Source organism: Nelumbo nucifera, chromosome 2 (genome assembly GCF_055504915.1).
Source record: "Nelumbo nucifera cultivar China Antique chromosome 2, China Antique-T2T, whole genome shotgun sequence".
Taxonomy (NCBI): domain Eukaryota; kingdom Viridiplantae; phylum Streptophyta; class Magnoliopsida; order Proteales; family Nelumbonaceae; genus Nelumbo; species Nelumbo nucifera.
The window spans coordinates 88,932,402-88,943,850 of NC_142650.1; the positions used below are offsets into that span (position 1 = coordinate 88,932,402).

At 39.5% G+C, this 11,449-nt stretch overlaps 1 protein-coding gene across 1 annotated transcript; it reads left to right on the forward strand.

The window, feature by feature from the left end:
* The first annotated feature begins 4,742 nt into the window (after nucleotides 1–4,742).
* LOC148802432 (intracellular ribonuclease LX-like) lies at nucleotides 4,743–10,000 on the forward strand. Its single transcript, XM_088897907.1, has 5 exons — nucleotides 4,743–5,156; nucleotides 9,143–9,298; nucleotides 9,398–9,590; nucleotides 9,678–9,927; nucleotides 9,997–10,000. Exons 1-5 carry the CDS (start codon nucleotides 4,743–4,745, stop codon nucleotides 9,998–10,000), a joined length of 1,017 nt encoding a protein of 338 aa, XP_088754033.1.
* The last annotated feature ends 1,449 nt before the right edge of the window (nucleotides 10,001–11,449 follow it).

An 11,449-nucleotide genomic window follows, 5' to 3' on the forward strand; every position in this document is an offset into this window, starting at 1 on the left:
TTGGTAGTGTAAGTACATGTGGTTCCTCATGTACTATTCGATTTTCGGTTATTTCAATTAAAACCGAATTTCAAAAATATATATACTATATACTATATTATATATATCATAACAATAATATATATAATATAATATATATTATGAAATCAAATTTTAATATATTATATATTATATATTACATGCTATATAGCAAAGTTTGGTTACTTTGGTTTTTTCGATTAATTGAATTTTTAATTCTAAAAACCAAAATTGAATCAAACAGAACCGAAAAAACCGAAACCAAAATTTTTGGGTCTGTTTTTTGGTTTTAATCGAATAGTGCTCACCCCTACTGGACAACCCCAGGTGCGATCTTACACTCCCTGGAAACCCCAAGAAGGCCCTAGCAACCCCAAGAGTGACCTTACATTCCCTGACAACCCTAATAAGACCTTGGCAACCCTAGGTGCGAGTTCACATATCTTAACAACACCAGGAAGGTTCTAGCAACCCCGATCGCAAAGTTCACATGAGGCATGGCGATTGGAAGTGGCCATCTGCCTCCAATGACACCAGAATGTTAGAGCAGGGTCATATGCATGATACAACAAGCAGAAAAAATCTTGTTCTGCCCAATCAATCATTGCAAACAAACATAAGCACAAAGGCCATGGGATTTTGCCCAATCAAAAAAGCGACAACAGATCATGACTCAACCAATAGGGGGCTCAAGCCATACCACAACATTATGACTTGACTACACGAACAACAAATACTCAGAATCGATAAGAAACCACTACAATGCACCAATTACAAACTTGATCCATCATGGACTTAAGGTATCACTAAACACCTATTGTAGGAGTCAGACAATAATCTATGCTCATCGCAAGCACACCCACTTCGCATCACCCTAATACACTACCAACATGACGCTATGTATGCGCCTTAATTATTTTTCACTCATTAAACATTGCTCATAGTCTCGCTCAGTTGCGATCACCCCATTCTCAACGGCAAGGACTCCCCTTCGTGATGTCATTACCCTAGGATCTTATCATGCTCCTAGCAAATAATAAGTTACATGCCCTACCCGACCAATGGGAATAACAAAAATACAAAATAACAAGAAGGAAAAATGGCCCACATAAGAAACCTGTGTTTTCATTAAGCAATATGAACAGGTGTACATTTACACGGCAAAATGGTAAATACCAAAGGATTACACACAAAATATTTGTTTACTTAGATGAAACCATTCGTCATGCATCTTGTTGATTTCTTCTAATTTCTCCCTCTACTCCTGAACCTCAACAATCTCTTGATGCTCTTCTCACAACTGTTATAACCCCTTCTATTGACACACAGCTTCATCAAAAAGAGCCTCTATCTTCTCTCCAGTCTTTCGGATGCAGGCGTCCACCACCTTTAACTGCATGCAAAGCTCACCTAGGTCCTTGGAAGATAACGGGTTGGATTTCTTATGACCAGTCTTTCAGAACACATGAGCCATGCGAACCACCCACTCCTGGATATGCTCCATCTTGAAGCCCCTCGCGGTGAAGGAAAGATAGGTCTTCAATCACCGTGCAAAAAGAAACCATGACAATGATTCCATGGACTATGACATGATGGAGTTCATCAACCCAACCATGGTGTTCAAGGAGGCATTCATGACTACGGGAGGAAACTTGGCAGTAGGCAACCACCCCTTCTAAATAATCAATGACACCATGTCAGTGACATTACGGGATACGATGAACCGCTCCTGCTTGTGAGCGCCCTGAACAGTAACAAGATCAGACACCACAAACCCGATAAGCACCATATCCTCTTTTCTGTAGTAGTTTGTTAACTCTTGGCTCACTATTGCGAGCTCCGCAAAGAGCTCCAAGTCACCACAATGTGGGTCCAGCACATCGGTCTCCACCGGCCAAACATCTACTGCAGCTCTCGACGCCACACTATCACCATCCACGACTGCTAGAGACGCTTGAGAAGGTTGTACCTACCCTTGCATCAAATTAGAAGGAGCAACCACTTCTACAGGATCACAAACGACGAAGGCTCCTTCAAAGCATTGAGAGGCTGCACGGGCTCTGCAACAGGGTCGTTAATAGACCCGCCATCTTCTCATACACAATCATCTCCCCAAGGGCCCAAAGCCTCCACTAGGGATGGAGCTACACTAACATCACCACCGGGCACCCTTCCCTCCAAGGTCTCAAAGCAGAGAGCACTCAACTCTACCGCCAACCGCTTAACGATAGGTGATACGATGACGCTAGTGGGGGAATAACAAAGGAAACCTAGAGCAACATATGAGGTTAGAATACCAACAATACACAAAAGGACACTCACTCATACAAAAATAGACATACCTCGTCGCAGCTAATGTAACCATCAACAAATTGTAAACCTATAAAGTCAGGTCATTCATCCCCCATTTCCACCCTCTTCAAAATAAAAGACTACAATAAAACACCCATCGATGTCAACAATAATACATGTCTAGTAAACCAATTAATATAAATAAAATAATGGAAACTTACCAATCTAAAGACCTTCGTATCCCTTCTCTAAACATGAGGTGCTATCTTCTTCACTCGTACACCGGTGACAAGGGGCTAATTGTAACTACATGAGGTTCCCCACTTTTGAGATTCCGATGAAGGCTTCAAACCAAAACCACAAGAGCACCCATGGCGACATTAGGAGCCACTAGGGACCCGCAATGAACTCATAAGTCATCATAGACCTATAATGAGCTCAAAGTCATCGCGGACTTGCGATGGACTTAAGGACCATTGCGCATTCACAACGAGCCAAAGTTACTCATGTTAGACAATGAATGTGCCCTTAGCTCCAATTAGTTTGATGTACATTATGACATTTATTATAAATGAATAAAGTACATATTTGATTCATGTTATTGTGGTGTGTTTTTGTGTAATACCCTTAAATTGGAAACTAGTGAGACTTGTGTTAGTTTAGAATCTTCACAACTATTGGATAGATCTGGGGAGATTTATCCTACCAAGGCTGACACTAATGTGCAGCCAAGTTGGTTGGGGTGGCTTGTCTCAGCTGCCAGGGTGAGACCTGAGGTACATGCAGTGTGGGTTTTCTTGAAACCCTGAACCAGACTAAATTCTAGTGTTGCCCTGGACCTTAGAGACAGACGAGAAAAACTGGAATGTTACACCTGACCCCTAGACTCGATTATGGTACTGCACTAGGTGTCGGATTGGGTTGTCTTTGATATGCCAATTAGTGAGATCCTTAACGGGGGTCAAAACCTGGGTATGTTGGGACAACCCAAGAATTGATCTAAGTGGGTGATCATAGTGACAGGATCAGCCCCTTTGTCGAACAAAGTAAAAGATCGGGGAATGCACTATCTCTGATGGAAACCAAAATTGTCGGCACTGGATTTCAAATGTGTTTAAAATTTGTTTTGCAATATACATATATATATATATATATGTATATATATATGGTTTCAAATTGTTTGCAAAAGGTTTTAATTCCCAAGATCCATGTGAGTAGAGAGTGCAACATTGTATCTTGCAGCCGAGGGAGATGTCCTCTCTTGTCGGGCAGTGTTTGATCATTAAGGACTGTGAGGTTAAGTGTAAGACCATTGAGGATTATACCTGATGGGCTAATGTTGCATCTTTCCACAGTCCTTGGGCATTCATAAGATGGCTAGACCCAATGACCATTTAGTGTAAATGTTGGGCCCATTAAGAGCCCATGGTGATTGACTCAAGGGTTCACTATGTCCTATAGTGAATTCGGTCAGGCCTTATAATTAAGATTGGGCTAAACCCATGTGGTTGATGTGTAGATCAATGATAGGGTCCTACGCCATACAAAGAGAGCCAAGCTAGCCAGCATTAAAAAGGAAGTGAGCATGAAAGCTTAATGGGCCTAAAGCCCATTTCAAACTGGGTTAATTGAATTAATTAAATAAGGGCGAATCTGGGCAAGTAAACGCCATAGCTTTAAGAAGTGGGAAGACAGTTGACGAAACCCAGAATGACGACAAGGAAGCTGATGTGGCCGATTTGCAAAAAGAGATTGAAGGGAGTACACCTAAACTGAATTTAGATGCTATTAAACTCCCTATCCCCTACCCTGGAAGAATTTTGAAAGCTAATTTGGATAGACAATTTGAGAAGATTTTAGAAGTATTTAGAAAAATACATATTAACCTCCCCCTTCTTGATGTATTGTCACAGATGCCAAAATATGCCAAATTCTTGAAGGTGGTGATGTCGAACAAAAGGAAATGGGAGGACTGTGAGATGGTGAAATTAAATGAAGAGTGCTCAACCATTCTTCAAAAAAAATTGCCCTAAAAGCTTAAGGATCCAGGGAGTTTTTCTATACCTTGCACCATAGGGAATATTGAATTTGAAAAAGTTTTATGTGATTTAGGTGCTAGTATAAATTTAATGCCTTATTCTATTTTTGAAAAACTTGGACTGCATGAACTAACATCTACAACTATTACCCTACAACTAATTGATCGAAGCATTAAATATCCTAGGGGAATAGTAGAAGATGTTTTAGTCAATGTGGGTAATTTCATCATTCATGCTGATTTCATTGTGTTGGATATGGAGGAAGATAGGACAATGCCGTTGATTCTAGGGAGACCCTTTCTTGCTACGGGTAATGCTTTAACTGATGTGAAAGAATGTCTACTTACTCTTAGAATCAATGGTGAAGAAGTGGTGTTTAATGTATTTAAAACCATGAAATGTCCCAATACAATTGAACATGAAATATATGCAATTGATTGCATTGATGAAATAGATACATCTAAATCAGAAGACACGCTGAAAGTTGCACTTAACAATAGTCCTAATCAATTGCAACAATTAGAGCAAAAGTTTGTACTGAAATCAGAACTACGAAATTTGACTTCTAAGCTAGACTCTTTTGAAATTACAATTCATAATACATCTTTTATTAGTTTACCTCAATCTCACACAAAAATCCTCTCATCTATTGTGCAAGCTCCTATTCTAGATTTAAACCCACCCATGAAGGATGAGAGGGGGAAACATCGGAAGTTAAAAATCAAGTGGAGTGGACCCTTTGTAGTGGCTAAGGTATTCCCTCATGGAGCGATTGAACTGCATAATGGTAAGGGAAATACATTCAAGGTAAATGAGCAGCGTTTAAAGCATTATATTGAAGGAGAGCAACCCATCCACCATGGGCCCATTCTCTCATTGAAACCGCCATGAAAGAAAGGTGAAAGTCAAGTTCACAACTTAAAAGGAGCGCTTGTGGGAGGCAACCCATTGAGTTCAGTTTGTTTGTTTTTGTTTTTTGTTACTTATGAGTGTTTTGTTTTTCTTAATCATATATAGCAGCCGATCTCACAACTGCAGGATCTCAACAAGGCGTTCAGGGAAGTCCCCTTAAATCTTTCTCTTTTACATAAAGTCATATACATTGAGGACAATGTATACCTTAAGTGTGTGGGGAGGGGGGGTATTAAGGGATTTGATAACTTTTTGGTTAACTCTAGCATGCTTCGATCATCACTTTTTAACCTTTCCTTTTGAAATTTCTGCTCCCTAGAAACTTATTTTTGAATAATTTCAAACTATCATGAATCATGTGCTTAGGTGGAATAGACAGGAAAGGATGCAAGCAAGACTAGCTGAAAATTTCGGCTATAGAAGGCATCTCATTACAACCCCTATTTGATTATTCTAGAACTTGTTTTGCTAGACATGTTGAGACCACGATAATGAGTTCATGGATTGGGTTGACAATGGTGATGATATTCAAAAAAAAAAAAAAGAGAACTAGTGTGAGATGGAGCATAAAATGCACTCACACCGAGAGAAAAAGAGCTAGTGTGAGATGGAGCATGAAATGCACTCACACCGAAAGCAAAAGAAAAGGGTGAGATGGAGCATAAAATGCACTCCCCCTAAAACCACAAGCCCCATTTCACCTTTTGATGCATTGAACTCAAGATAAGTGGTGGAGATGTGATGCATAAGCGAGACAACATTTCTTGTTTTTTTTTAAGGGCAGTTAGCAGTTTGAATCTGTTAAAGCAATGAATGCTTACTTTAGTCCTAAAATGTTCATGCGATGAAATGCTTGCTCCCCTTGACTGTTGATTCGACTTGGGAGCATGAGGATTGATGATTAGAGATTATTCTTTGACGGATGAAGAAGCGGACAATGGAAGGATTGTTAAAATCTAGATCAAGGCATGCGAGAGATTTATTTTTCCTTGAGTTTTGTCTTGCCCGAGGACAGGCAAAAGTTTAAGTGTGGGGGGATTTGATGAAAATAAAATTTATCATATTTTTCTCCAAATATTCAGTCTTTTATATTGAATTAATACTTAATTGGATTCATATTTCTTGTATTTCGGTGCAGGGCAAGGAAAGAAGTCGCAAGAAGGAAAGCAAGGCAAATCAGATGATTTTTCACAGTTTCGGCACCAATTAGTAATATGGGCCTAACTCTCGTATCCGAGCTCCGATTGGGATGATTTAAGACTCACTAGAAAGATAAGAGAAAAAAATACAACTTTCATGTTTTGGGCTTTAGCAGATTCGGCCTGCATCGAAGTCAAATCTGGGCCCGAAGTCGGAATAATTTCGTAATAAGGCCCAATTCACAGCTGAAGCCCATTTTGTAGAGAAGCCTTGTGGCGGTCCGAGTTATTAAAGCAACCCACTCGAATTCAAGAATCCAAAGAATCCTCTTAGATTCAAATTTTAAATATAATTCTAGAGAGTTAAGGAAGATTGAGATCATGAGATAAGAGATAAAGATAAGATATGATAGGATGAGTTTGAATAAAAGCTGGATTATCCATTCTTGAAATAACTCCAAGTAGTTGTAAACTATATCAAAGGTTGGGCATACCAGTCTGAGGGGGATCACAAACTGAATTGAGGATCTATGAAGAAAAGATCAAGAAATCAAGAAACTTAAAGAAGAAGGTGGTGGCGAGGAGAATAGGAGATCTCAACACCATGGGCGAATTCATGAGTTCTTTCTTTCCTCTTGTTTGCTTTAATTCTTTTATCATGAACTAATTTGCTTTTAGCTAGGGCTGTGGAAAGCCTAACCATGATAATGAATATATTTTTATCTTTCTGATCTATTCAAGATTGTGATTTCCATATAATCTATTAATTATCTTGCTTAATGCTATTAGGAGTGACAATCTCTTAATTGATCAGGCGTATATGAATGAATCGAGAGATGAATTCATATAACTGACCACATAATTCATGGTGTGAATTGAATGGTATATAGGGGTATATACACATGATTCATCTGATATAATGGTTTTTCCTTGGACCTAATGCACTTCTATCTTGAGAACTCTAGTCGAGAGATCGAATGGTTACCTGATAGAAGTAGTTTTAGTATATCTCGAGAGAGAATATTAAATAAAATTGGAAAGACTTCAACTTATGGGAATGACTAATTGTCTTGGATAATCTCATCCACTAATATTCATTGGAATGGTTAGGTGGATCAAAAGCCCTAACGATTTCACCTATTGCATATCCGGTTAGTGATTGCCATTGCTTTTATTTTCTTGTTCTATTTTCAGTAGTCCTTTACTCTTAAATCTGAAATTCGATTGTCCAAATAATTAGGGGTGGTTATAGTTCTAATACTTATTTTGTTAAATCCTCGTGGAAACGATATTTTTATACTACTTGATAACTAGTGCACTTACTAGGGTTATATAATTATAGCTATCAACCGTTTTGAATACTGGATTATTGTCGTTGTCGTTGTTGTTATTGATTTTTTGGGGAATAATTTCTGTTGTCAGCTTATGAGATATGATTGGAATTAACTTCAAGTGGGATTCTGTGAATGTAACGAGTAGTTTTTTTTTGAGGTGGAAAAGACTTGGGATTTGGGTCACCCAATCTTTGAAACTATGGCTTCTGATGGTTATCATCATGTGCTTTTTAAACCTTTTAGCTCACATCATATAGGGGAGGTTTCTTAGGGTCTTCTTCCTTCTTTCTGAATTTCTTTCTTTTAATATTCCCAGGGGGAGGCCTTTATTTATATATTTTTCCTGCTTCCCCTGCTGATTGCTGAGAGGTTTTACCAAGAAGAAATACACGGTTATCTTGTAAACACGAAATTGTCCTATGTACTAATTAACCTAGAACCTTATTTGTTTATTGATCCTTATTGTTAGCTTCCTTTTTCTCCAATTTTTCCTGGATTTCCATTTTTTTCTTTTTTACTCTAAGAAGGTTGTGGTCTTTTGTTGGTTCCTGATTTGAAATTGGACCGTGTACTGCATCTAAGAGGTGCCACCGGTGAAGCGGTTATGATTCATGCTTGTTAGGCCATTGGTACAGTTTGAGAAGTGAGAGGCGCCATCCTGAATGCAATTCTGCAGAAGTTCTTTTCTATGCAGGAAATTTCATCTGCACTTATGACATTGGAAGCTTCCTCCACTGTGAGGAATTTTCCACCTTTTATTGAGACACCATAACAATTGGGCCAGATGTTATTTCTGATTATATCCAAACTGCACTTTGTATCTCCGGTTAATAACATTTTTTTCTTCTTTTACTTGGAACCTGGATCAGAAACTTCTTTCTGCATGCCACAATTTCTGTAAATTAATTTTGTGATACAGATATATAAAATTAGAATAATATTACAATAGACTATCACAAAAATGAAACTGGAGAGGAAACTTTAGGTAACTCAGGCCTGAATTTCTGTTATTACTATCCCGGTTAATGATATGTTGTTCATGCTATTCAAGGACTACTGAAGATTTCTTGGTGCTATCCTCCCCTCATTGTTCCGTTAATATAGCAGTGAGTAGAGGTCACTGAAGATTTCTTGATGTCAAAAAAACCCTTCAAATAAAAGCTTAAGCTATTAGTTGAGGTCACTGAAGAAGTTTTTATCCTCCCCTCATTGTTCCGTTATATAGCATTTCAAGTAAAAGCTTAGAAGGTGTTTTCTCTGTCAGTGCTCTACATATTTCTCATTTCTGTTTTTGGTTGATCTTTTTATACTAGTAAGGGAATTTGCACTTTATCACTATAAATCTGCATAGCCAGATGTATCTTATCTGTGGATTCATTTTATCTCAGCTTGGATTATAAATCTTCAGTGGCCAGGATCATATTGCAGGCAGACCAAAGCAGGATGCTGCCTTCCAAAGACTGGGGAGCCAGACCGAGACTTCTTTATTAGGAGCTTGATTCCCTGCTCCCAGAATGGAAAACAACTCAAGAAGTACAGCAGAAGTCCTTTTGACAAAAATGAGGTAGTACAATATTCAATTTATCTAACAACAAATTCCTCTTTACTATCTTTGAGTTTTGCCATACCAGAACTAAAGCTATGGACATCAAAATCCATACAGCTCTCTGACATGTTGGATCAACTTAATTTGTACTGGTCTAACATCAAATGCCCAAGCAACGATGGGAGGTTCTTGTGGAAAAGTGCATGGAAAACATATGGAGTATGCTCTGGGCTTAGTGAACATGATTACTTTGAGAGGGCATTGAAACTTAGATCTGATGCCGATATGCTTAGCATACTTGGGGAGAATGGTGAGTTGCTCCCTCATTTTATTGATTTTGATTTCTGATATTTGCTTATCTAAGTATTTCTGTATTCTCCAACATGGGCATATGCAGGTATTATTCCTACATATTATGTTGACTACAGTCTGTTTGAAGTAGAGGAAGCCATTAACAATGAATTTGAAGATGCAGCTGCAATTCGTTGCAGTGTTGATTATAAGAATGGTAAATCTCAGCTTTATGAAATCTATGTTTGCGTGGACAAGGATGCAAACAAAATCATCCCCTTGGTAGAGGAAGTTAATGAACTGAAGTACCAAATGCCATATGAAGCACTTCAACAGATGGCGGGCTTTCGGGCTGGGTATATTTTTCTATGAAATCTCTTTCTTTTTGCTTTCACATGATACGGCTTATGCTTTGTGGTATGCAGCTAGTGTGAAATCATCTTAGAAGCAATGAAGGAAATTAATGCTTTTGCAGATTGATGTACTGAAGGAAATTGGCTGCATAGATGTTGATCTTGTAGTTCAGATCAAGGGATGCGTTGCATGTGAAATGAATTATGGGGAAGAGTTGATATGCAGAGTGTTTGTTTGAGAACCAATTGGATGATCTAGAACCAGAAGATGTTGTAGTTCTTATTTCTGCCCTTGTATTTCAATAGAAGAACCAGAAGAAGCTGAGACTACTCTTACTTTCAAGAATGCACTCAGCAAGAGATTTGCTAGATTCTGTAATTTCAAAAAGAAGTCTTTAACAAAAGGATTTTTGTTATTTTTTATATTTATTTACTGGTCTGTTATTTTTTATATTAGTTTAATGGTGAGTGATGGAGGGTGATTTGACCCGACCTCCTAACCAGGTGACACGTGGACATGACTCGACATAAGTGACAATTCAGCATGACAACTTGGCCACAACTCGGCGTAATGAGCTCGCTGAAACCCCAGCATAATAGCTCGCCATAAGACAGCTCACTATTGGAGCTCGCTACGAAGGAGTTCGCTACAAGGGAGCTCACTATTGAATAACCCGGAGTCTTCGGGAAACTTCTTACCCGACAAGACTGTGCCTGTCAAACTGCTCCCACATCTCTTGTCGGGCGGCGCAGCACCTGCCAGTCCAAAGGACTGCACCCACGTCTCACGCTAGGCGGTGTCATGCACGTCAGCTCTGCACAACGTCTCTCAGCTGACAGGACCGTACTCTGCGATGGTTACCTGCACCAATCAAATAAGCCTGGCGAATAACGGCTGTAGTAGAGGATCAGAGGTGGTTACACCCGATTTGATAGAACATCAGTATATAAAGGCCCCCGATTCCCAAGGGGCAAGGGAACTTCAGCGAAGTGTGCATCTCCACTCTTAGCTCATTTTCCTTTACTACTCTCTAAGCTTCCCACCGAGTTCTAACTTAAGCATCGGAGTGTTCCCGTCGGGCGAACTCCTCGGGAATCCCTCATATTCTTCTCCTTCTTAGGTGTTGTCCGTTGCCAGGTAGGAGCGAAGCCCTACCAGGTAGAAGTGACCAGATCGCGCTACATCATTTGGCATCGTCTGTGGGAATCACTTCAAAAAGCCACTCACCAAACACTACAATTTTCAGTAAGACTACAATGGCTTCCTCTAGCAACGCCAGATGAAGTACCGACTAAAACACCTCTGGGGAACGACCTCAGTTCCCTACTGTTTGCATTGGCTAGTTCATTGTACCCCTCTCCACGGACGGAGTCCCTACATTGAGCGCGCCTCAAGTCATGGCACCAGTAAATGCTCCACTCCCTTTGCTGGTAGAGGTGACCTTTGCAGAACCATTAGTTCTCCCGGTGGTCGGACAGAACCAGCCAGAAAACCTGGTACACTACGTGCGAGCTATGCAAGCTC

Coding starts and splice junctions, on each gene's coding strand:
- LOC148802432 (XM_088897907.1), top strand. CDS start 4,743: ATGAAATGTCCCAATACAATTGAACATGAAATATATGCAATTGATTGC. Junction 9,299..9,397: donor GTCCTTTTGACAAAAATGAG/GTAGTACAATAT, acceptor AAATCCATACAG/CTCTCTGACATGTTGGATCA. Junction 9,591..9,677: donor TAGCATACTTGGGGAGAATG/GTGAGTTGCTCC, acceptor GGGCATATGCAG/GTATTATTCCTACATATTAT.